Source organism: Theropithecus gelada, chromosome 15 (assembly GCF_003255815.1).
Source record: "Theropithecus gelada isolate Dixy chromosome 15, Tgel_1.0, whole genome shotgun sequence".
NCBI classification, from domain to species: Eukaryota; Metazoa; Chordata; class Mammalia; order Primates; family Cercopithecidae; genus Theropithecus; species Theropithecus gelada.
This window is the reverse complement of record NC_037683.1, coordinates 40586958-40613385: the sequence shown is the minus strand read 5'-3', so window position 1 is coordinate 40613385 and position 26428 is coordinate 40586958. Positions and strand designations below refer to the sequence as shown.

Genomic DNA, 26428 nt, shown 5'->3' with positions numbered 1-26428 from the left:
CGGGAGCCCGCGGCCCTCCTGGCCGCCCTGCTCGCCGGAGGAACCCAGGCCGCCCGCGCTCGCGCCTCGCCGGCCCCTCCCCCGGTCGCCGCGGCCGCCGCGCCGCCGCTGCAGGTAGGAGGCTCCCCTTCCCGGCGGGCAGCAGCGGGGCGGGGGCGCGGGTGGGGGGCGCGGGCCGGGCGTGCAGGGGCCGGGGGCCGGCATGGCGGGTTTTCGGGCCGAGCCGCTGCGACCCCTGCCTTGCAGGCTGGGCGCCAGGCGGCCGCCTCCGCGCGCCGCGATGGGACTCGGTGAGTAGGGCCGGCCTGCTGCCTACAAAGCCCCGGGGCGCGGGCCTCCGGGGGACTCAGTGGCGCGCCCATGGCAGGGAGTGGGGTGGGCTCTGGACTCCCGGGCTGGGGGAGCTCCTTGGGGGGAATCCAGATGACCCGCAATACCGCAGTCTTCCCATCCCGGCGTCCCCACTGTGTGCTGATCACTGTGCTCGGCGCTTTTCCATACTTGGCTCCTTTAAGACCCCCAGTGCCCCGCCCGTCCAGAGTGTAACGGGAGGGGTCCCTCACTTGCAGGATGAAGGCCAAGCATCACATCCTTGCTCGACTGACCTTGGGAAAGCTCCTTTACTCGGAGCCGGGGCTACTGTTTCTGTAAATTAGAGGCGGGGGTCGGGGGGGAGTGGTATTATATCTACCCTCAGGTGCTATTGTGAAAGATAATGTATATAAATGATAACAGCTAAATTTTGAGCACTTTCTATGTACCAGGCCCAAGGTACTGAACAGTTGGCATGAATTATCATTGAATCATCACACTGGCGCTGTGAGGTAGTTACTGTAAATTGCATGAATAATCTTTATTTAGGAGTACTAAACAGTGAAAAATTTAGTCTCCCTATTCCGATTCAGGAGATTGGGTATTAGGTGTGATAACATTTAAGATTACAGACGTTCCTGCAGTATCGAGGAGAGTAGTTGTAGGATGCAGGGATATATTTGTCATACATTTAAAACTGGAGGTAGGATAATATCAAGGCCAGAGAGTGTGCCTTTCAGCATGTCAGAGAAGATGGTTGTATTCCAAGGAAATTGCTGAATACGAATTCAAAAACATAGTTTATGAGTTAGGATTGAGGACGGCTGTGGAAGTCTGGGGCCAGAGAGAGACATGGGATGGACTAGGGGGGAGAAGAAGGATTCTAAAGTCCTGGAAGAAGATGTACAGGAAGGTACCAGGGTTCACCATCCCTCCCCTGCAGAATTCTGGACCAGGATTGCTGGGCCAGATTTCAGCCCTCCCTTGGAGACCCGGGATGGGGGACGAAGGCTGCTGGGTCAGGAGGTGGGGAGGGATGTTACAGGATGTCTCTTTTTACTCCCAGGCAAGGCCAAAAATATTCAGATTGATGGAGGGTGGGGTGGTTGGGCCTCCTAACATGCCATTATCCCTTCTCACAGAATTCTTGTGTTTCAGGGCATGGGGATGCTTGCCAGCCCTAATGGTTGATGAGATGCTTAAAATACAAAAGTCTCACTGATATAATGGAGGAGAGCATTTTCAACACCATTCATTGGGTTAGAGAAGTAATGGGCCTGAGGAGATTATTTTGGGTTTCAGTTTAGAACAGGGAGGACTAAAAAGGCTTTGGATCCTGAAGAAGGAAGTGAGGCAGGAAGGGCCCAGGCACTGCACCTATGGGGAAAGGCAGGAGAAGGAGGAGCTGAGGACTTCACCCCACCATCTGCAGAATACCCAACAGGCTGTTCAGTTCTCAGCTACCAAGGGGGCACCCTCTCCTCTCCCGGTTTGTGATGATTTGTTACTTAACGTATTGTGGAAGATCAAGGGCTGGACTCAGGCACTCCTGTCCTGAGTGAGTAGGAAAGAATTCTGGGAGAAGGGTGTTTTGTTTTGTTTTTAACCAGGCATTGAAGCAGAGAGTAGGTGGGTATGTAGCGATGGTGAAGGTAGTGAACACCATGCATAGTTGGAAGAGCAATTGCTTTGGAGAGATAGAGTGTTTGGGGTTTGAATCCTAGCTCTGCCATTTCTTAGCTTTGTACATTTTTTTGTGAGGATAAAATAGTGTGTTTTCACATACCTGGCGTGCAGTTCAACAAGCACTAGTGCCGTTTTCCCTGTCCGTGATAACATCCATTCAACAAATGTCTGCTGAGCACCAGTCGCGTGCTGAGTCATATGTTACATTCTGGGGATACAGCGATGAGTCAGAAATTATGTATTCCCTAGGAATTTCCCAGTCCAGTGTGGGAGATGGACGCAAAGAGCAAATTGAAAAAAAAATATGGGAAGTGTTACAGTACAGTCATGTACAACTGGCAGCGAGCTCATAGAAGAGTAACTCATTCTGAGCCAGTGGGAACTCAGGGCCAATCTATATCTAACAAGATAAGTATGAGACATTATGACACAGGTTTTTGTTTTGTGGGGTTTTTTTGTTTGTTTGTTTGTTTGTTTTTTGAGACAGAGTCTCGCTCTGTCGTCCAGGCTGGAGTGCAGTGGCATGATCTCAGCTCACTGCAGTCTCCACCTCTTGGGTTCAAGCGAGTCTCTTGTCTCAGCCTCACGAGTAGCTGAGATTACAGGCGCCCATTACCACGCCCAGCTAATTTTTGTAGTTTTAGTAGAGATGGGGTTTCACCATGTTGGCCAGCCTGGTCTTGAACTCCTGACCTCAGGTGATCCACCCACCTCGGCCTCCCAAGGGGTTAGGATTATAGGTGTGAGCCACTGTGCCCGGCCATGACACAGGTTTTGAATGCTCCTTTACCACCTAGCTTTGATCTCTTTTGACTTTGTCTTATCTTTGCCCTGATAGTCTCTCCTCAATCTCTCTCAAAAAAAAAAAAAAAAAAAAATCTAGTTGAATTGTGTGTGTAATTCGTAAGCTGCTTCAACCCCATTTTAGAAGGTAGCCATTATAAAGAAAATAAACATAACAGACTGGGTATTAATTGAGGAAGGCTTAACAAAAATTGCATGAGAGTTGGGCTTTGAAGATTGAAAATGGGCCGGGCGCGGTGGCTCACGCCTGTAATGCCAGCACTTTGGGAGCGAGACTCGGTTTCCAAAAAAAAAAAAAAAAAAAAAAAGATTGAAAATGGGCCCTTGGTGGCCTTGGGGTGAAGGATTCCAGCCAAAGGAAGCCGCATGTTGAGTTTGGTCTGGTTAGGGTGAAAAATACATGGAGAGGATGAGGGGCTGGTGAGGGTGCTATAATCAGGGCCAGATCCAGAAAGGCCATGAATGCCATGTGAGGAGTTGAGACTTTTATCATTTAGGCAGTGGGAGAGACGTCTAAGGTTTACAAGGAAGCCTGTGGCTTGATCACTGTGTTTTAGGAAGATCCCTGTAGTTGTGTGGAAGAGAGACCAGAAGTTTGGGAGACCATTTTAGAGATTAGGTCTGACCACAGACATGGGCAGTGAGAATGGGAGAGGAGGGAACAGATGTTGGGGTAAAATGTACCATAGGTCGCATGTGATTGTTAATTAGTCGCATGTGATTGAAGATTACATTGATGTTTCTGCTTTGGGAAGCCAAATTGAAGTGGCTGACATCATCAGAAATCAGAAGATTTTGGTGTAGGGGAATAATTAGTTTTTGGCTATGGAGAATTGGAGTTTTCTGAGGTGCCCATGATGGGGTGCAGAGGTGGCTGATAGATAATTGGAAATGTGTTTGATGCTAAGGAGAGAGGTTGGGGCTTGGAAGAGAGGTTCTTCCATCACTGCCACTTTCTTCTTTTTCTTTTTTTTTTTTTTGAGACAGAGTTTTGCTCTTGTTGCCCAGGCTGGAGTGCAGCGGCACGATCTCGGCTCACCGCAACCTCTGCCTCCTGGGTTGAAGCAATTCTCCTCCTTCAGCCTCCTGAATAGCTGGGATTACAGGCATGCACCACCATACCTGGCTAATTTTGTATTTTTAGTAGAGACGGGGTTTTTCTATGTTGGTCGGCTGGTCTCGAACTCCCGACCTCAGGTGATTCTTCCACCTTGGCCTCCCAAAGTGCTGGGATTACAGGCGTGAGCCACCATGCCTGGCCTTTTTTGTTTTTTATTTTTTTTATTTTTTAAAAGAGACAGGGTTGTGCTCTTTTACCTAGCTTGGAGTGCAGTGGTGTAATCATTGTTCGCTGCAGCCTCAAACTCCTGGGCTCAGGTGATCCTCCCACCTCAGCCTTCCAAGTAGCTGGGATTACAGATGCTCCTGCCTGGCTAATTTTTAAATTTTTATTTTTAGAGATGGAGTATCACTGTGTTGCCCAGGCTGGTCTCAAACTTCTGGCATCAAGCAGTACTCCCCTCTCTGCCTTCCAAAGTGCTGGGATTACAGGTGTGAGCCACTGTGCCTGCGTCCCCCCTCCCAACTTTTTTTTTTTTTTTTAAACAAACACTGCGAATCTACTATTTGCTAAAGATACAAATAAAATGTAGTTCAATGCCTCAGAGCTCACCATCAGATAGGGAGAGCCTTCAGGATATGGATAGATCTCAGTGCAGAGTAATTCTGAGTGCTGCAAGAGGAAAATACTTGGTACCCTTCTCCTATTGAGAGCTGATGGTTGTAGCTGAAGTGGTGGGAGTGGAGGAGAGTGTACTCAGTAGACGAGAAGTAGGTTGGAGTGGGAACACCTACAGAAGGGGACTTTCTGTTTTTCAACACTGCTTTCTGTGGAAGATACCTTAATAATGATTCCAAAGGCATTTCAGGGAAGCCGTGGGTGGGGATGGTTTAAGATGGAGTGTGGAGAAGGGGAAGGAAGGGGTTAGGACTTTTAAGAACTCTCATCTGGTTTATAGAGGGGACTGTGAGGGTGGGAAAGTGGGGGAGCCCTGGCTTTCAACACAAGGCTGGTTCTGCATGCATACAGTCACACTCAGGCACAGATGATGAAAATAAACACTTCCAAGTTACATGGCTGCCTGGAGTGGGTGGAAAAGTGGTAGAGAGGGAATGCATTAGAGAAAGCAAGTTCGGTGCTAGGTTTGACTGGAAAGCTCTCGAAAGGAAAGAAAGAAGGTGGAGAGGCAGAGAGAGCTTGGGTGAGTGGCCATCCTGGGCACACAGGTATGTACATGTGCAGGCAGGTAAGAGTACTGTCTGATTACTCTCACCTCTGGATAAAATGAAATCCTGAAGGCATCATAGTGGTATTGAGGCTCTTAAAACATTGCCATTTCTACCTCCTTTGAACTGTAATGATATTTGCAAGAAGGAAATGATTATTTTATGATAAATCCTTTGTAAGAGGAGAAATTTAAAATAATAAAACATCTAGCGGCCGGGTGCGGTGGCTCACACCTGTAATCCCAGCACTTTGGGAGGCCAAGGCGGGCAGATCAGGAGATCAGGAGATCGAGACCATCCTGGCTAACACGGTGAAACCCTGTCTCTACTAAAAATACAAAAAAAATTAGCTATACCTGATGTAAATGACGAGTTGATGGGTGCAGCACGCCAACATGGCACAGGTATAGATATGTAACAAACCTGCACGTTATCCACATGTACCCTAGAACTTAAAGTATAATAATAAAAAAAAAATTAGCTCGGTGTGGTGGTGGGCTCCTGTAGTCCCGGCTACTTGGAAGGCTGAGGCAGGAGAATGGCGTGAACCCGGGAGGCTGAGCTTGCAGTGAGCTGAGATCGCGCCACTGCACTCCAGCCTGGGTGACAGAGCGAGACTCCGTCTCAAAAAACAAAAAACAAAACAAAACAAAACAAAAATCTAGCAATAATTAGTTTAAAAAAATGCAAATGGTAAGCAGGTTGGTTATGGCATTTAATTCCACAAATATTTATTGAGTGCTTGATGTACACCAGGCTCTCTGTAAGGAGCTGTAGTGAACAGATCAGATCACCTGCTTTTGCCATTTCACCTGGAACTGCTTAACTTGCATAGTTAAACCTGTGTATGGGCCTGAAGCAAAATAACAAGGTCATCTAAAGTGCTGAGATCACTTCATTCTGCTGTAATGCTCTCTTTCATTGGCTGGTAACTCCACCAGCCTCATAAATAATCAGAAAATACCAACTATGTGTCTTTGGCAGTGAACTGTGGAAATTAGGTTGCAGAAAAATCATTTTAATGGCAGTAATAGATGACCAGTACTGGATAGGACTTTAGAGAATACCCCCTTGAGCTTTATAATTTAGAGATGAGGAATTAACAGCAAGTAAAGAAGGCGTGCCAAGACAGATGTCACAAAATGAATGACAGAGTTGAGAGCAGCGCCCTGGAGTTTTCAAACGGTACGGTCGGGGAGGCTTGAGAGTACCTAGCCAAAAGGGCATCTTGATGGTGAGGGGATTCTAAAGTGGGAAAGGGGTTGGAAAGCAAACGAAGAAGCCTTGATTTCAGACCCTCCCCTGTAACTAGGGCCTTGGGAAGCCCTGTTTTGCTCTGAGCCTCAGTTTCCTCAACTGTAAAGTGAGAGGATTAGATTGAGGTCCTTCTTTAAAATGTATTTATATTTTTTCTTTTTCTAAAGCTGCACTCTCAGGAGCAGCGGTAGGGTTGGGATTTGAGGCCATAGGTCCAAGCCCGTGTCCTTAACCTCTATATTATACTACCTTTTTTTTTTGGAGATAGGGTCTTGCTCTGTCACCCTGGCTGGCGTGCAGTGGCATGATTATATCTCACTGCAACCTCAAACTCCTGGGCTCAAGGGATCCTCCTCTCCTAGCCTCCCTAGTAGCTGGGGCTGTAGGCACAGGCCACCTTGCCCGGCTAATACTTTTAATTTTCATTTTCATAGCAATAGAGGTCTCTCCTTGTTGGCTAGGCTGGTCTTGAACCCCTGGGCTCAAGCAATCCTCCTGCCTTAGCCTCCCAAAGTTCTGGGATTACAGATGGGAATCACCACACCTGGCCAATGTGCTTTGTAGTTTAAAAGAAAGGTTATTTTTGAGGTGTTGAGTCAGGAGACAGGCGAGATACCAGGGTAGGAAATAGCCTTTCTACCTTTAGAGCAAGTGGATTGCCCATTACTTGCCAGGCCTTGCTTGTGGGGAGGGCTGCCACGTGTCCTTCAGTTCACACACCACTTCTGAATATGTTCTTTAAGTCTTTCCCTCCCGAGCTGTGGCCCTGCTTTGTTCTCAAATTCATCTAATTTCAGTCTATTCAAGTAGGAATTAAGTTTCCTGTTCTAGATCCCCCCAATTTTGGAATATGTGCCTGGGCTCATCTCTGTCACTGTGCTTATCACACTGCCTTGTCACCAGCCTATCCCACAATACATGTGCATTATGTCTTCATGGGACTGTGATGTCCTCATTGGTCTGTGATCTTGATCTTAAGGAATACCATTCTCTCTGATGCCTGCACAGAGTAGGTGTTCGGTTAATCCTCGTATATCCTCCCTGCCTCTGCTTTCTGTTGATCCCCTACCCTACTGTGGACACATATACATCCTGCTCATTTCTTCCTTTGAAACAGTCTTTGGCTGGGTGTGGTAGCTCACGCCTGTAATCCTAATCCCAACACTTTGAGAGGCCGAGGCAGGCGGGTCATCTGAGGTCAGGAGTTCAAGACCAGCCTGGCCAATATATAGTGAAACCCCATCTTTTTTAAAAATACAAAAATCAGCTGAGTGTGGTGATGGGTGCCTGTAATCCTAGCTACTTGGGAAACTGAAGCCGGAGAATTGTTTGAACCTGGGAGGCGGAGGTTGCAGTGAGCTGAGATCATGCCACTCTACTCCAGCCTGGGCGATAGAGCTAGACTCTGTCTCTCAAAAAAGAAAGAGACAGTCTTTGGTGTGTACTTCCTCCTTTCCAATAACATTGTCTCCAATCAGAGTCCAGGCCTTTTCTTGTCAATTATTTATCTGATGATCTCCTTCAACTCTCTCCATTCATATCCTATACATTCTTAAAGATCTAGCTCAAATGTCCTCTTATTCATGAGAATGCAAGTGAACCTCTTCCCTCCTCTGCACACTCAAGGCGCTTTGTCCTCTCTTCTGGTGTCTGTTTCAGCGTGCCTCTCATTTTAGTTGTCAGTTTGTGCATGTCAGCGCTCTTTCTAGGCTGGAGGGTTCAGCCTGCCCCTGTATCTCCCACATACTCTAGAACAGTGCTGAGCCTTTGGCAGGAGTTCATTACATATTTGTTGAATTGTGTGTGTATGAAATAAAGAGCCAATAACTATATATACACACACACCCTATATATACACACACACACACACACACACACACACACACACACCCTATATATATATATATGCGTGCACACACACACACAGCACTATTCTATTTTTGGAAGCAGTTTAATATGGGTGGGAAGAGTAGAAAGAACTAAAATTGATTGAAGCTGTAGTCTGTGTTTCTTTATTCACGTTGCAGGACTGTTGTGCAGAGGGAATGAGGCAGGGCCGGGGTAGCGGGGGAGTAACTCCATTTTACAGATGAAGCATTAGAGGTTGATTGACTTGCCCAAAGTCACACGGTTGGTAAAGTCAGGATTTGAGCCCAGGTTTTCTGCATCCACTGTCTTGGTTGATTTCACCTCACTTTAAGATCAGCAGTCTATTAATGTCCTGAAGTCTGATTTTCCAGTGCCACAGCTCTTCAGTCATGGTACCCATTCTGAGTATTAACATCAAAGAACTCCACTTTCCACAAAGAGCAAGAGATGGGAAATCTTGACAAGTTTCTCTAGTCTTTGCTCAAACTTTAGGACTTAGTTTCACCCTTGGTGGACTTAAAAATCACTAGATGGTACATTAGTCTTCTCAGGCTGCCATAATAAAATACCACAGATTGTGTGGTTGAAACAACAGAAATTGGATTCTCACAGTTCTAGAGGCTGAGAATGCCAAGATCAAGGTGTTGGCAAGTTAGGTTTCATCCTGAGGTCTCTTCTCATGGCTTGTAGGTGGTGGCCATCTTGTTGTGTGCCATCTTGCTGTGTTCTTACATGACCTCCTCTTTATAAGCCATTGAGGATAACGGGGCACACCAGCTTCCTGGTGTCTCTACTTATCAAGGCACTAACCGCACTGGACCAGGGCCCCATACTTATGTCCTTATTTAACCTTAATTGCTTCCTCAGATGTCCAGTCCCCAAATACAACCACTAGGGAATTAGGGCTTCAACATATGGATCTTGGGAGGACACAGACATTTAGTCCATAAACAGATGAATTTTTGTTTTAAGTTGGATATTAAATGTATGCATTACAGTATTTTGCTGGTTTAGTCAATGTTAGTGTTTTGGAAATTGTGCTAATTGTTTCCTTCTTGTTCTTCTATGGCTATGGGAATGGTGCCTTTTGATTTAGGCCTATCTAGGTCTTTGCCTAGTCCAAGGGGAACTTCCATTGCATTTGAATTTTGCTATTTTATTTGACCATTTCTACTTTAACGCAGCTTTTTTTTCCCATTAAGAGATGGGGTCTCACTATGTTGTCCAGGCTGAAGTGGGGTGACTGTTGACAGGCACAATCATAGCTCACTATTGCCTCTGACTCCTGGGCCCAAGTGATCACCCTGCCTCAGCCTCCCAAGAAGCTGGGACTACAGGCACCACCCTACCCAGCCAATGTAACCTTTAGTGTACTGTTTTGTCATGTATGATACTGTGTGCATGGTGGGCTGTTTTATGCCTATATCAAAATATCTGCATTTATAAAATGTTTACTGAGATCCCACTTTGTGAGGGTTACTGGGCTGCTTGTTGCCCTGCAACCATGCATAAGAATGGATCGTATACTGTCTACCTGAACAGCAGACACAAGAGATAATGGCTCCTGAGCAGAATTGGGGGACAGGGAAGGCCAGTCCATCCCTAATAAAAGTTGATGCAGCAGGGAAGGCTTGTTATGTTGTCATTTATAACCAATTATGGACATTGCTGAATAGTTTTAAACAAGAGTATCCTTTCTAGCCTCAAAGTTTCTATTAATAAGCATTAATAAGCTGTGCTGGAGAGACCTCTTTGGGAAGTATTTGTTTATGTGCTCAAGTGTAATGCCAGCATTCCCCCGAGGCATGGACCATGTTAAAGCTCCAAAAGATCTCCACGGTTACCTTTCAAATGTATGGCTTGACCTTGGCTCACTGCAACCTCCGCCTCCCAGGTTTAAGTGATTCTCCTGCCTCAGCCTCCTGAGTAGCTGGGATTACAGGTGCATGCTACCACACCTGGCTAATTTTTTTATTTTTAGCAGACACGGAGTTTCACCTTATTGGCCAGGCTGGTCTTGAACCCCTGACCTCAGGTGATCCACCTGCCTCGGCCTCCCAAAGTGCTGGGATTACAGGCATGAACCCCCATGCCTGGCCCAAACATACAGTCTTACTGGTTCAGCTGCAGAAATCAGAGCTCTGGTTAGAGTGAGGAAGGTACACGTGGGAGGATTATGGGCCCTAAGTTTGAAATCGGGAGGAGGTAATGGAGGGAGGGAGATGAGTGGGGGAACAGCCAACAGATGGAGACACACTCCACCTAAATTGCCCTATCCTGGGCCCTTTCCTGGCTGATGATTAGAGTGTTAATGGCCATGCTTTGAGCAAGGGAATAGAGGCTATCACTAGGTCTGAAACAAGAGAGCTAAGCAGAGCAGAGAGGAACATGGGCACTGGAGTAAGTCAGACCACTTACTATTTGTGTGACCAGAGTAAGTTACTGAGCCACAGTTTTCTTATCTGGGAAATGGGAATAGTAATTGGTTAAGGGAGATAAACAGCCTATTTCACAAGGCTGTTGAAAATCCATAAGGAACTTTTGGGGTACATTGCCTTGTATCAGAATCCCTTTATAGCCAGGCAGAATGAACCACAAGGCCCAAAGAGGCCTGCTGTTCTACGAAATTAAGCAAAGTAAATTGGTAACTTTGGATTTACTTAGCTAGTGATTAAATAACAGTTTAGTTAATAGGCTATTAATGGTCCCCAGGTGTTGGTAATTCTGAGTATTTGCTTTTGAGAGCAGTCGTATAATTTCTGCTGATACTTTATATATATAGGCATGTATATATATTTACATATATAAAGTATCAGGAGAAATATATACATGTACATTATATATATGTAATGTACATGTATATAATGCACATGTATATACATATATAGTATATATACATATTACACATGTATATACAATATATTGTATATACATATTACACATGTATATACATATATATAGTATATATACATATTACACATGTATATACAATATATAGCTCTCAGAGGCTATTTTTGGGAGGGTTAAATGATATTGTGCATATTAAACATTTGTTACACCTACAATACAGGCTCAATAAAAGTTATCTGCTATTATTGCTATCATTATTACTCTGAGACACAACTGGCCTCATATAAGGCAATAAACTTTGTGAAATTTAGACTCCCCACAAGTCCACCACCACCTGGTTGCAGCTAGAGGTGCTGCACACATCTTGAGGAAAAGTGAAATTGCTTGGAATTAATTCCATGTAATTTCAGTCCCACTAAGGATCACAAGACCTTTGTTGAGAGTGTGGCTTACTTACCTCAGAACTGAAATTCATATATCATTAATCAATGAAGTGACTTTTTTACCTCCACAGTTGGCACAGAATAAAAAAACGAAATAGGGAAATGGACATGCTTATGTGCCATTAATAGAAATGTAATTGGTGCAACATTTTACAAGGACAAGTTGGGGATGTAACAGAAGTCTTAAGTATTTTTATCTTTTGGTGCAACGGTCCTAGGAATTTATCTTGAAGAAATAAAATAGAAAAAAGAGATTTATTCAGAAAGTATGTGTGTGTATACACATGTATAATGTATATGTAAAATAGCATTACATATAACAACAAAATAGGTAGTAATCCTTTTTTCATTTGTGAATCAGAGTTCTTAATCCTTACAGCAGCAATTCTTAGGAGTGGGGAAAGTTGGCATATTGACATCTCCTGGAGCAGAGGCATTGAGGATGGGGAATTGGATCAGAATCTGCTGTGTAAGCTGTGTAATTTAAGAACAGGCTGTGTACCTGTTGATTTCATAACAAAAACTACAGAAAGTAAAGCTGGACATAGACATGTTGGCAGATGGAGATACTACAGAAGAGAGATATTGTACAGGGTGTATGTTAATAAATTTCATTTTGGGGAACATTGATTTATAGGGAATAAAAGTATGGGTGAAGGTAAAAAATTAATTTGGGACCTTTGAGGAAGAAAGAGCCTGGGTTGGGTATCATTGTATGGATATTAGAGCAACATGATCAAAACACGAGCATGGGAAATTAGCATTATAGGGACACATTCCCAAAGATAAATGTCCACTTATTTAGCTTTGCTCAGGATCTGAGGGCCAAACCATCTTTGACATGTGTCTGAACCGCCCAGTGTCTGATACCTGATGCGTCCAGTATGAATGTAGAGCAGGGTACCTGGCATTTGGAGACACAGATTACCCTCATACTTCATTCTATTAATAACAACTTCTAGGATGAGGCAGTGCGTAGTGAGAGACCCTGATCAGGTTCTGTCACCCTCATGTAAAGCCCACACTCCTTGGCCTCAATTTGAAGGGTCTCTGATCCGGCCCAGTCCTCTCCATCCTCAGTCAAACAGATTTCAGGCATTCACAACTACAGAAACTCCTTCCCAGGCATAGTGTGTGAGTAGCTGGCTTGAAATAATGTGATTTAAAATTAATGTACCATAAACTTAAAAGTCACAGCCTCCCCCACCTAATTTTTTATTATGGAATTTAAAAACATAACAAAGGTTGAGAAAATAACTTAATGAATCCTTGTGTACCTATGACCTTTGATTTCAAATTATTCCATTTTCAGCTAGTGGGACTCTTTTCAAGATGGTTCCTAATTTTCTTTCTTTCTTTCTTTTTTTTTTTTTGAGATGGAGTCTTGCTCTGTCGCCCAGGCTGGAGTGCAGCGGCACGATCTCGGCTCACTGCAAGCTCTGCCTCCCAGGGTCAAGCAATTCTCCTGCCTCAGCCTCCCGAATAGCTGGGACTACAGGCGCCTGCCACTACGCCTGGCTAGTTTTTTTGTTTTTTTGTGTTTTTTTTTTGTAGTTTTAGTAGAGACAGGGTTTCACTGTGTTAGCCAGGATGGTTGCGATCTCCTGACTTTGTGATCCACCCGCCTCGGCCTCCCAAAGTGTTGGGATTACAGGCGTGAGCCACCATGCCTGTGCAGTTCTAATTTTTTGATGTGATTGGTCAGTTTTAAATGGACTGCCTCATTAGTATCTTGATGCATGCCTATTACTCTGAGAAATCAGAGGCTTGGAGAATGTAAGAAGGACTGGGAATACGTTGGCCCTTTCCAACAAGGGGAATGATAATGCTTTCTTTATTGCCGCAGTCAGTGTTGCTTAGCTACATTTTTGCCGTAACATATTTGAGAGGTTAATTTTATAAGAAGCTTTCTGTGATTAAAAGATGTGGGGAAAGTGTGTGGTCCTAAAACACACATAGGTTTCATACACTTCACTCGAATAAGACATTCACTAAGCACCTGTTGTGTGAAACATGCTGACTCAGCACTGCGGAGGATGACAAGGTGACTTATGGGAATCATGGTTTAATCATTTGGAGTGACCCAAGGCAAGAGGCTGAGAGACAGTTGTGGAATGATTCTAAGAATACTAGACTCCTAGGGCAGTCCAAGTTCTGGACTTTCCATGTCACCATCTTTGTGATCTTGTGCAATCCACTTCACCTTTCTGACCCTTACTTCTCTCAGCCGGAAAGAGACTTGAGGAATGTAAAGAGGAACATTGAACTCAGTCTCTTAAGTGCCTAGGCCCTTTCACATCTGAAATTACATACATTGTTTACTTAGGATTTTAAAAAGCAGCCCTCATACCTGAAGGATCACAGACTCCAACCCCTCATTTTAAAGATGAAAAAACTGAGGTTGCCGTTGCTTCAGGTATATGCCACAGAGTGACAAAAACATCAATTTTTTTTTTTTTTTGAGACAGTGTCTCCTTTGTCATCCAGGCTGGAGTGCAGTGGTATGAACATGGCTCACTGTAGCCTCGACCTCCTGGGCTCTGGGATTACAGGTGCGTACCACCACACCTGGCTAATTTTTTTTTCTTCTTTTACTTTTTCTTTCTTTCTTTCTTTCTTTTTTTTTTTTTTTTTTTGTAGAGACAGGGTTTTGCCATGTTGCCCATGCTAGTCTCGAACTCCTGGGCTCAAGCAGTCTACCTGCCTCAGCCTCCCAAAGTGCTGGGATTACAGGTGTGAGCCACCGTGCCTGGCTGTACATCATATGTGTGTGTATATATATATATATATTTTTTTTTTGAGATGGAGTCTCACTCTGTTGCCCAGGCTGGATTGCAATGGCATGATCTCAGCTCACTGCAACCTCCACCTCCCGGGTTCAAGCAATTCTCCTGCCTCAGCCTCCTGAGTAGCTGGAATTACAGGCACACGCTACCACGTCCAGCTGATTTTTGTATTTTTAGTAGAGATGGGGTTTCACCAGGTTGGTCAGGCTGGTCTCGAACTCCTGAGCTCATGATTCGCCCGCCTCGGCCTCCCACATCATATTATATATTTGATTACACGGTGGCTTCTCTTGTCCTCAGCTGTAACAAAACTTTTAGAAAGCTGTTTAGTTCTAAAACTGGCTAACATGATTTGGGGGAAAAATCAGTTGCCTAACATGAAAGAAAACTCAATTACGAAATCAGAGTCTAGGGGCCGGGCGCGGTGGCTCAAGCCTGTAATCCCAGCACTTTGGGAGGCCGAGACGGGCGGATCACGAGGTCAGGAGATCGAGACCATCCTGGCTAACACAGTGAAACCCCGTCTCTACTAAAAAATACAAAAAACTAGCCGGGCGCGGTGGCAGGCGCCTGTAGTCCCAGCTACTCGGGAGGCTGAGGCAGGAGAATGGCGGGAACCCGGGAGGCGGAGCTTGCAGTGAGCTGAGATCCGGCCACTGCACTCCAGCCTGGGCGACAGAGCAAGACTCCGTCTCAAAAAAAAAAAAAAAGAAATCAGAGTCTAGACCGGGCGCGGTGGCTCACGCCTGTAATCCCAGCACTTTGGGAGGCCGAGGCAGGCAGATCACTTAGGGTCAGGAGTTCGAGACCAGCCTGGCCAACATGGTGAAACCCTGTCTCTACCAAAACTACAAAAAAAAAAAAAAATTAGCTGGGCGTGGTGACAGGTGCCTGTAATCCCAGCTATTCGGGAGGCTGAGGCAGGAGAATTGCCTGAACCCAGGAGGTGGAGGTTGCTGTGAGCTCAGATCGTGCCACTGCACTCCAGCCTGGGCGACAAGAGCGAGACTCCATTTCAAAAAAAAAAAAAAAAGTTCAACTTTTCTTTTTTTGCTGTTATATACCAGATAGTCACAGTATAGCTAGCAATCCAGTTTGAAGTAAAACCCCATTCCTAGTACATTTCTAAATTTTCTCCAGAGTCCTGAATATCATAATTCAACATGAATGAAAAAGAAAGTACTGTATTTCAGACAAGGGAATCAAGTCAGGAATTAAGCTTCAGTGATTCGTAGGCATTGTTTTTGCTGGAGTTGGTAATCATTGCTTCAAACTTCCTTTTACAGGATAGCTAGCGGCCAGGAGAAATATAGTGGAAAATGCAAAACAACGAAATTATAAAGCCTGCCAAATACTTCTCAGAATTGGAAAAGAGCATCCTGCTGGCTTTAGTAGAAAAGTATAAATATGTGCTGGAATGTAAGAAAAGCGATGCGCGAACTATTGCCCTTAAGCAGCGTACCTGGCAGGCGCTGGCCCACGAATACAACTCTCAGCCCAGCGTGTCCCTGCGGGATTTCAAACAGCTGAAGAAGTGCTGGGAGAACATCAAGGCTCGGACCAAAAAAATTATGGCCCATGAAAGGAGAGAGAAAGTGAAACGGAGCGTCAGCCCTCTCCTGAGTACCCACGTCCTAGGGAAGGAGAAGATCGCCAGCATGCTGCCGGAGCAGCTCTACTTCCTGCAGAGCCCCCCGGAGGAGGAGCCCGAATACCACCCCGACGCCTCGGCCCAAGGTATCCGTTCCTGATGCCAGTGTGCACGCTCTCACTGGGTACCTGTTTGACATTTTAATTTTAAAATCCTCCATTTTGAGGGAACTTCTGAAAATGAAACTTTTGTATCAAACTCGTTTTTCCTAATTGAAGATCTCAGGATTATATAGGACATTCAAAGTCATATAGAGGTGGGCGCAGTGGCACGCCTGTAATCCCAGCACTTTGGGAGGCTGAGGCAGGAGGATGGCTTGAGCCCAGGAATTTGAGACCACCCTGGGCAACAAAGTGAGACCCCCATTTCTACAAAAAATAGAAAAAATTAGCTGGGTGTGGTAGCGTGCACCTGTAATTCCAGATACTTGGGAGGCTGAGACTGCAGGATCACTTGAGCCTGGGAGGTGGAGGCTGCAGTGAACTGCACCACTGCACTCCAGCCTGGGTGACAGAGAGAGACCCTGTCTCAAAAAAAAAAAAAAAAGTATCTAAAAACAAAAGTACTTGTTTACATCATTGTGCTAACTCTCTTCGAGACTTTATTATTACTTAAACATAAAGAAAAATAAGGAACTGCATTAATGGAGTTCTCATTCGTGAGGTGCTGCAGTTGCCTATCAACCTATCTCAAATATGTTAAAGAGAATTTTATGAAGATTTATATTCATCCACTCCATTTCACTTTTTTCAAAAAATATTTTTGGAGGTCCTTATTATTTGCAAAGCATTGCAGTAGGCCACTCAAAAGGCCATATTAAAAGAGCCAACTGGCTGGGTGCTGTGGCTCACGCCTGTAATCCTAGCACTTTGGGAGTCTGAGGCAGGCGGATCGCCTGAGGTTGGGAGTTTGAGACCAGCTTGACCAACATGGAGAAACCCCGTCTCTACTAAAAATACAAAATTAGCTGAGCATGGTGGTGCATGCCTGTAATCCCAGCTACTTGGGAGGCTGAGGCGGGAGAATCGCTTGAACCTGGGAGGCAGAGGTTGTGGTGAGCCAAGATAGTGCCATTGCACTCTAGCCTAGGCAACAAGAGCAAAACTCCGTGTCAAAAAAAAAAAAAAAAACTATTTCAAACTTTAAAAAAAGTGTGGAGACTAATATGATGAACGCCCTGTAGCATTCACCCAGATTAAAAACCAGCATTTTTAGCCGTTATACTATTGTGATCCACAGTTTTGGTTTGTGGCACCCCGGGGATCTTGAAAAACTCCCAAAAAATTAACTTTTAAGTTTAATATACTTCCATTAAAAAGAGAAAAATATGTCATACGTAATTCTTAGGGAAAAAAACACTGTCATACAATGAAGGATGCAGTGATAGTGTGTCATGGCTTCAGAAGGTTGGAATTAAGGGACTATTGAAATGTCTGTAGGCAAGGGGAGGGTGGAAATGCACACAGATAAATTTCCAGCAATTCCTGCTTCTTTTCAGACAGGAAGTGGCCAGTTTATATAAAAATTTATTGCAGTTTTCTGAAAACAGACATTGAAGCAGAGGATGTTTCCTGGTGGGGGACAGAGGGTTGTTCATAAGGTGCGTCAGGGACCCAGCAAGCACTTCCCCAGGATAGTCTGGTTCTCAGCTTGCAGGATGGGAAATTCACTTGTCAGTGTCTCCAGAGTAGACTGAGCTCTGAGGGACTGTCTCCTGTTAATTAAGAGTAACAAGAAGCAGTCCAAAGCCAGGCATGTTATCTGTGTAGAGTGGAAAAGATAATTGCCAAGTGAATCAAATACATGTTTTTGATTAGCACCTTTTTTTCTGTCCTGTAGGCAGACGATCCTGGAGAAGCAAATTGTGATCAAAAGTTTGCTTACTGATCATTTGACCAAGGTTAAGTCCAGGAAGCCAGTTGGGTAACCATAGTGGTTTATGTTATGAACTTCATGCATCGATTTCCAGTGTAGGAACCTTGTGTCTGGGTTTTGATCCCTGAGTTCCCAAGCCAGGGTACCTCCTAGCAGACAGTTTATGGGGGCACTGTCAGCTCTCTTTCTTATGCCTCCTCATTGCTGCTTCTGTCGTGCATGGACTCTCACTGCTAATTAATGGTGTCCTTGTTTTGGAGATGTTTATAGCTTTAGCCAGTTACTCTCTGTTCCTCTCCATCTTGCTGGCTTCAGAGCCATTTAGCTTCTGTGAGGCTGTGGAGGAGTGTGCTGGGGGAGGAGGGAATGGATCAGCAGGGCTGCTCTTTATATTGCATATGTTCCCTGGGAGATACTGCTGAGGACCATGCTGGTGTGAGCTGCTTTCTGTTCATTTTGCAAACCTGTGATCCAGATTATTGTATATTGATTTCATAGGGTTATTCTTAGGGGGCCTGGACAGTCTTATTTCCCCATTTTCAAATTCTGGGGTGGGATCTAGGAAAGTTCATCCCACAAATTTTTTTCTCTTTCTTTTTGGAAGAAATGATGTAATTCATTTACTCATAAACATAATTTATAAATTTTCAGCAGAAGGGAATAAAGGTGCATTCTCAGTGTTTCCCTTGTAGTGACGTTTAATAGTGACTCAAGTATAAAGGGATTTATTTTAAATTGGATGTTTGTATATAGATGACGCTGGGGACTCCCCTTTTTGCTGGTGATTACTAAAGCATAGCCAAATGCTCCTTGCTCCTGTGTCCAGGTCCTATCTGGACGGTGGTGGAGAACCTAGTGTGTCCAAAGGTAATCTGTTAATACTAGTAGGTATGGTACTGGAACTCTTTCTATACAGTAAAACAACTTTGAGTTCATTTCACTCATTTTGCATTTCAATTTTTTTTCAAAAAAGAAAAAGAAGCCTGGAATTGTCAGTCATCCTTTCTGGGAGTTGGTGGGAAAAAGGTAGAAAATCTGCTCTAGAGTTATGGCCCTCATTACATCTTGTGTATTTGACATAAGGAATGTGTGTGTGTGTGATCTTTCTAACACTGTGCTGTCTAATACAGTTGTCACAAGCCACATGAGGCTCATAAGCACTTGAAATGTGGGTAGACCACATTAGGATGTGCTATAATTGCGCACACCACATTTTGAAGACTTAGTACCAAAAAATGTAAAAAAACCTCATTAAATAATTTTTATATTGTTACATGTTGAAACGATAATATTTTAGATATATTGGATTAAAAAATATGTTACCAAAATAAATTTCATCTTTTTTTTTTACTTTTCTAATGTTACTCTGAGGATATTTTAAATTATATATAAATAGCTTATATTGTCTTTCTGTTGGACAGAACTGTTCCAACACCTTACAGGGTACCTGTTACAGAATTAGGTACTCAGAAATTTGTTGGAATTTATGATAAAACTGTTAAACAGGATCGACTCTAATAGTATTCCACTAGAGGCCTCTCTGTAACTACTTTTTGGTATGAGATAGTTTCAACTGTGTCATCTTGATCACTGTCCCTTGGATATACTTAGCTTTGTCAATGACTTTCTGAAAATGTCCATCGTATTCCAACACACTAGTCTTAAAATTTAAGTATAACACTTAGGTATATATTAATATTTGCAAAAAACCCCAATATCTCCTCTTTAAATATATTAAAACAATTTACACCCTGCAGATTTTATGATGTGTGATAATTTGGCTTTGACACTTATCTTCCATTATTTTGAGGGAAACTGTGTACAGAACCAACTAAGGGAGTCAACAAAATTTGCTAGGAGTGGCTGGGAGGCTAGGATAACCAAAAGTCAAATACATTTAAGAAAACTAAGCTTTGGGCCGGGCGCGGTGGCTCAAGCCTGTAATCCCAGCACTTTGGGAGGCTGAGACGGGCGGATCACGAGGTCAGGAGATCGAGACCATCCTGGCCGACACGGTGAAACCCCGTCTCTACTAAAAAATACAGAAAACTAGCCGGGCGAGGTGGCGGGCGCCTGTAGTCCCAGCTACTTGGGAGGCTGAGGCAGGAGAATGGCGTGAACCCGGGAGGCGGAGCTTGCAGTGAGCTGAGATCCGGCCACTGCACTCCAGCCTGGGCGGCAAAGCGAGACTCCGTCTCAAAAAAAAAAAAAAAAAAAAGAAAACTAAGCTTTGGAGTAGCACCCAAATGTCTTAGGATAATTTATATTTAATTTCACATTCTATGCTATAAAGTGATACTTGATAACTGTGAACATTTCTTAATAAATGCCATTATTATTACTGTTCAATCCTAATCTTTGGGGGTGAGATCTCTGGTACCAGAGGGCTGAATTACATTTCCAGTCATGGCACACCAGCCTCACTGGTCTGTGAAAAGCCTTTCTTTTGTTAGTTAGGTGTTTGCTCCATTTTTATTCCATTTTTTCATTTTCTTCTCCTGCACCTGAATCATTCTAACATGCTTACATATTCTTTTACATGTGTTTTGTGTGCATCTATTCTAAATTTATATAGATTTAAATTTGTGCTAGAGATACCATTTTCTCTGCTTTTTTCACTTAGAAGAGTCTTTTTAAGATCCGTTCCTAGGCTGAGCACAGTGGTTCATGCCTGTAATCCCAGCACTTTGGGAGGCCAAGGCAAACTGATCACTAGAGGTCAGGAGTTCAAGACCGTCGTGGCCAACATGGCAAAACTCCCATCTTTACTAAAACTACAAAAATTAGCCGGGCATGGTGGCGCACACCTGTAATCCCAGCTACTTGGGAGGCTGAGACAGGAGAATTGCTTGAACTCTGGAGGCGGAGATTGCAGTGAGCCAGTATTACACTACTGCACTCCAGCCTGGGTGCCAGAGCCAGACTTCGTCTAAAAAAAAAAAAAAAAAAAAAAAAAAAAAAAAAAGATCAATTCATTGCAGTGTGTAAGTCTAGTTTCTTTCTTTTAGTTAATGTGTTATACTCCATAACATGCATCCACCCATCTTATTTATCCACTTTCCCAGGCAGCCTTATTTCCTGTATCTGGGGTTTGGCCTGTTTATAGTTTCCTTCCCATCCTTTTGCTGTCATGGTAGATTTTTCCTGCTGATATTAAACTTACTCCAGTTGTCCAAGTGAAAGAACATCCCCTTGGCTTTCCTGGTCCTGGGAAAGCTGTTGGGATTTCCTACCCTTTTTGCATAAGATTGAGTTGTTTTCTCCTTCAGGTGGCTTTGTTTTGCCTCTGAGAGAGATTACATGGTGGGTATTTGCAGCACAGTGCCATTCCTAGGCTAGTCTTTTTCCAATTAAGAGAGGATTCTTCCCATCTGAACAGTAGTTTCTATTCATTGGAGCAAATATGTGTGTGAAAGTTAATTAACTATACCATCGGGCCTCTTTAGTTGAAAGCCCCATCTTCTGCCAGAGTCTTCTTAAGAGACCTGGCTTTTTTCCTTTAAAATTTGGATGTTAGCACACATTTAAACTAAAAAGAATGGTTTTAAAGAAGAGTCATTTTTCTCATCCCAGACGCAAACATACTGCCTTTTTATGTTCACAGCTCTAGAAATTTAGAGATCGAAATGCATGATACATACCCATATTCTTAATAAGAGATGGTTTTATAGTGGATACAATTTGGAGGCTGCATTTTAAGATATGTAAGTGATCAGCTAAGCAAGTGGAAGAGTGGGAGGCTGATTATTGTAGTGGTTGAGTTTGGATTTTAGAGTCATACAGACTTAGATTAGAATCCTGGTTCTTTCAACTAGCCACGTGACCTTGGATATTATATTTGGTTTTCTATAATAATACCTCCCTCATAGGGTAAGGATTAGATGAGGTAATGCTATAAAGTGCTAGCCTAGAACCTGGTTAGCTGCTCAAAAAACAGTAGGTGCTATCATCATCATCATCATCATCACTGTCATCATCAGGTCTCTAAAGCCTGGAATTGTTGAGATGAAAGTGAACATTTAGAAATTGGAAGAGGCTGGCGCAGTGGCTCACGCCTATAATCCCAGCATTCTGGGAGCCAAGGCGGGTAGATCGCTTGAACTCAGGAGTTTCAGACCAGCCTGGGCAACCTGGCAAAACCCCGTCTCTACCAAAAAATGCAAAAAATTAACCAGGCTTGGTGGTGCATGCCTGTAGTCCCAGCTAGTTGGAGGCTGAAATAGGAGGGTCACTTGAGCCTGGAAGCCAGAGATTGCAGTGAGTTGAGATTGCACCGCTGCACTCCAGCCTGGGTGACACAGTGAGACCCCATCTCACCAAAAAAAAAAGAGGAAGAAGAAGAAGAAGAAATTAAAGAAATTGGGTGAGACAGCAGCATTGTAAGGGGATGAACTTTAAGGACTCAGAGGAGTATCCAGAACTATCCCCTGGAATGAAATCAAAGAGAAAAGAGACTAGAGGTACCACAAAATGTCTAATGTGTCCAGTCTTTAAAGAAGACATTTTCCAGAATGTCTTGCTTTCTAGATCCAGAACTAGAAAGGAAACAGGTGAGGTAATGCTCTTTGCAGTTGAAGCTCACACCTGAGGGCCCTATTCTCAGTGTTAAGCCTCTCCCATTCCTTTGTCCTGTGCCTTGGATACCCACACAGAGCACTGTTCCCTCTCTGTGGTTGGGCATGTTAGGAGGTATGTGACCCACTGCAGGTAATTCATCCCATACACATTTCTTACATGCCCAGCACTATACCAGGCCCTGTGTCAGGTTCTACATGAGGATGAGCAGAAGCAATCTCTGTCTTAAAGTTCTCAGAGACTTAAAAGGGAGGTAAACTGCCAGTTTTAACAAGTGTTCTGCCAGAGGTAGGCCCAGGAGGCAGTGGGAGCATGAAGGAAGAGCTGTCTTTGAGGCCAGAGCTGTCTCCAGGAAAGATTTCCAAGAGACATTTTCATTATTTCTGAATGGCACAGAGGTGGTTTTTTTTTTTTTTTTTTTTCAACCTTCTCTTCTAGAAGTAAGATTTTTACCTTTTCTTTAATCATAATTACGGACTAGTTATGGTTGTTACTTTACCTCTTGGAGTGGAATAATTAAACAGTAGCCATTTTCCTGTTATTAACAAGGTATTATGAATTAGGTTTCCCCCAGTAGCTGTTAGCATTCCCAGCATCTCATCTTCCAGAATAATGGAGTGGACGTAATAATGTAATCAACTCTGTTAATAAATTGGCATTGTTTTTCTCCAAGGAGAAGATTCTCATTATTGGAAATGTAAAGCTTCTCAAGAAAGCCTTAGAGTCACAGCTAGAAGACTCCATGGGTTAGTGGAGTTAGTGGTTTCTTTATTGCAACTCCCTTAATTGACACTGATGTTACTGCTCTATTAAGAAATCAGGGCAAACATAGCACCTACCAAACATGGTATCCTTTTGCATCCATATACTCTTCGTTTTATATTCAAGGGTTCAGCCAATAAACATTTACTAGGCATCCACTGTGTACCAAACAAAGTAATTAGTACCCAAGGATTAAAAAAAGAGAATGTCATCGTGCCAATACTAGTGTGTGTTAAGTGCTGTAACAGTAAAGTACATATAAAGGAGAGACCTGAGGTTTCACAGAGCAAGCGGCATTGGTTTTGAATGAGTAGGAGTTGGGGGGAGGTTAAAAAAGCAAGACTACAGTAAGTGGAGGGACAGATAGCCTAACTTTAAGCAGAAGGAACAGTGAAACAGAATTATGAAAAAAAGCATGACCTTATAAAGGATGTGAGTAGCTTGTGGAAGGAGTGAAGGGTACACAGGGCATTTGGAAGAGTCAGACAAGAAAGGAAGGTCAGCATCAGGTTATGAGTTTACTTAGGGTAGATTAAGAACAGAGCCACGGATGGGAACCCCCAGGAGAATATGAAAAGGTAACAGGTGAGTACAGCAAGAGTCTCTGTACATCAAGAAGACTTGAGAAGGAGCAATCAGAGAGGAAGGCATCTTAGAAATTAGGCGATTCATGGTTCAGAAGCTAATGGAGGAAAGAAATTTCAAGGATAGTCAAGTACCAGAGATAGGTTGAATAAGAGGGACATTGAAAACTCCCCAGATGGCAGTGCTGGAGAGTAAAGGGAAAATGTTTGTGAGGGAGTTAAGCCAGGGAATGTAGGCTCATCTTTCAAGGAACAGCATTTACAAGATGGCTCTCCAGGGTAAGGGCTAACACCTGTGACCAGGAAACAGCAATAGCACTCTTGCAAAGATTACACATATGTGTTCATAGCTGAATGAGAAGTTGGCAAAGGATGATCAGACTGATAGAGAACTTACTTTGAAGATCCACACTGGCCTTGCATTGTGGTCCTACGCTCATCAGAGTTGGGCACATTTCAGTTTAGAATATCAACATAACAAGGTCTCCGATTCTTGATAAGCATGGTTTCTGACAACGGATCCCATACTTCGAAGTTCTAGGAAATAACCTAACAAAACCCCTTGTCATTATTTCTTAAGAAAAAATTGCTTTTGATTTGTGGGTTTTTAAAAAGTCAGGTGTTGTTAGGGTGCCTGTAGACATGAAGGCCAAAGCAGACATGGTTTTAGATACATCCTGTAATGAAGGACCCTGTCATTTGAAATAGGATTGGTTTTTTTTCTCTGCCTGTAAAATCTTTGAACATATGTTTTCTGCTACTGTTTTTCAGAATCATTTGCTGTTTCAAATAGAGAACTGTGCGATGATGAGAAAGAGTTCATACATTTTCCAGTATGTGAGGGGACCTCTCAACCTGAACCCTCGTGTTCAGCTGTCAGAATAACAGCCAATAAAAACTACAGGAGCAAAACCTCTCAGGAAGGTGCTTTAAAAAAGATGCATGAGGAAGAACACCATCAACAAATGTCCATCTTACAACTGCAACTGATACAAATGAATGAGGTGCATGTGGCCAAAATCCAGCAGATAGAGCGAGAGTGTGAGATGGCAGAGGAGGAACACAGGATAAAAATGGAAGTTCTCAATAAAAAGAAGATGTATTGGGAAAGAAAACTACAAACTTTTACCAAGGAATGGCCTGTTTCCTCATTTAACCGGCCCTTTCCCAATTCGCCCTAAGACTTTGGGGGTGGCTCTCTTGTAATTAATCTGTGTTGGCAAAGAATGTTTGGAACATGGACTTGCGGTCAGTAACCTGTAACAGAGCTACAACTAGGAAAATTAGAGTGGTAGTAGTCACTTATTTAAGAATTCATTCAGGTAAACAGCTGCACCCTCTGTACCCCTTAAGTGGCAAAGAAGCTGTTATAGTCTTCTGAAAATTATCGCTATGAGTGCTATAATTCTGAATGTAATGTCTCTTAATTAGAATTCATACAAGAACCACGTGTGAGTGTTGTTGTTTTTTGGTTTTTGTTTTTTGTTTTTTAATCAAATGCAAGTGTGACTATAAAGGAGTGTGGCTGTTTTTTTGGGGGTTTTTTTGTTTTTTTTTTTTTCTTTTTCTTTTTAAACAGACAGCAGAACTTTTCTATCCAAATGAATGCCCTCCCATCGAAAGTGACTGTCCTGGGAGGCTACACGTTTCTCCAGTGGTGATGCTGTTGCTCAAACTTGCTAGAGGTCTTCAGGGAACCTCCATGAGAGCTGCCACACTTTTTAAATTTTCTCAGTATCATCCTCTGAGTATGCATTTTCTGTTTTTAAACAGCCCAGTGTTTAGAAGGGTATTTTCTAATGTGGCTCATAAACCACCTTTTAAGGCCTTTTCTTTTCTAAATAATTCTCCAACAATGGTAGTTCTGTTGGAACTAAGGATGTAACTACTTTGAGGGAGAAATGTTCGTTTAGATTTCTACATTCTGGTATGTGAGTTTTATTAAAAAAAGAAAGACTTGCAATTTTATAGTCACACTGTGTATGTTTTTTAAAGGTGCTGCCTTCCCAGCTGTGCTCCACTTTTTGTCTTCTCTCTGTAGTTTCCTCCCAGCTTTGTACTACTGAGTTGATGGTTGCCCTTGCTTTTAGTATTTAGCTACCAAAGGAAAGGCCCTTCCCTCGCCATGCTCATGTTGCTAGCCAGTAGTAATGCTTTGTAGCTGGCATTTCATAGTTAGCATTGGGCCTTTTGAGAATCCATTACCAACATATTCGGAAATATGGATTGATAAATGGATATTTTGACTGAGCTGCAGTATAGCTTCTCCTGTAGCCTCTTGTTAAAAACAGCCCTGGGAGTTGGGGACAGCAGTAGTTGGAAGCAGCAAAGTGACACTTAAGTACCAAGGCAGATCAGCAGTTTCTGACAATGAGAGTTCAAGGCCATGTGGTGGGGAAGGAGGAGTATACGTGGCAGAGTCCACATAAGTGATACAGGCCTTGGAATCGGGGCCTGAATTCTAAGCTCAACTCTCCCTCAAGTTGCTGTATGAATGTGGGTAACTCCTTTTAACCCTTGGTGTGGTGTTTCCTGTCCACAGAACAAGGGAGTTGGGCTAGATAATGTTCCGAGTCTCTTACAACTTCTTGGCTATGGAGTGGTCTGTATAGTCTTAGATGGGTACTGCCCACATCATAATCAGCTGGAGAGCATGGGTCAATAGGGAGAAATTGTTTACTGCAATGG

General features: G+C 43.5%; 1 protein-coding gene across 3 annotated transcripts in view; it reads left to right on the top strand.

The window, feature by feature from the left end:
* MSANTD3 (Myb/SANT DNA binding domain containing 3) overlaps nt 1-25703 on the top strand; it is a 26164-nt gene extending 461 nt beyond the window's left edge. Inside the window, exons 2-4 of one of the 3 annotated variants that reach the window (XM_025360001.1) lie at nt 49-114; nt 15580-16030; nt 24512-25703. In XM_025360001.1, the coding sequence (XP_025215786.1) occupies nt 15613-16030; nt 24512-24921 (828 nt within the window). In that variant the 5' untranslated portion in view covers nt 49-114; nt 15580-15612 and the 3' untranslated portion in view covers nt 24922-25703. Of the gene's footprint in view, nt 1-48; nt 115-149; nt 291-1680; nt 1871-15579; nt 16031-24511 lie in introns of those variants that run through there. The other 2 variants (XM_025360003.1, XM_025360004.1) reach the window with 2 other exon arrangements.
* Nucleotides 25704-26428: the final 725 nt, after the last annotated feature.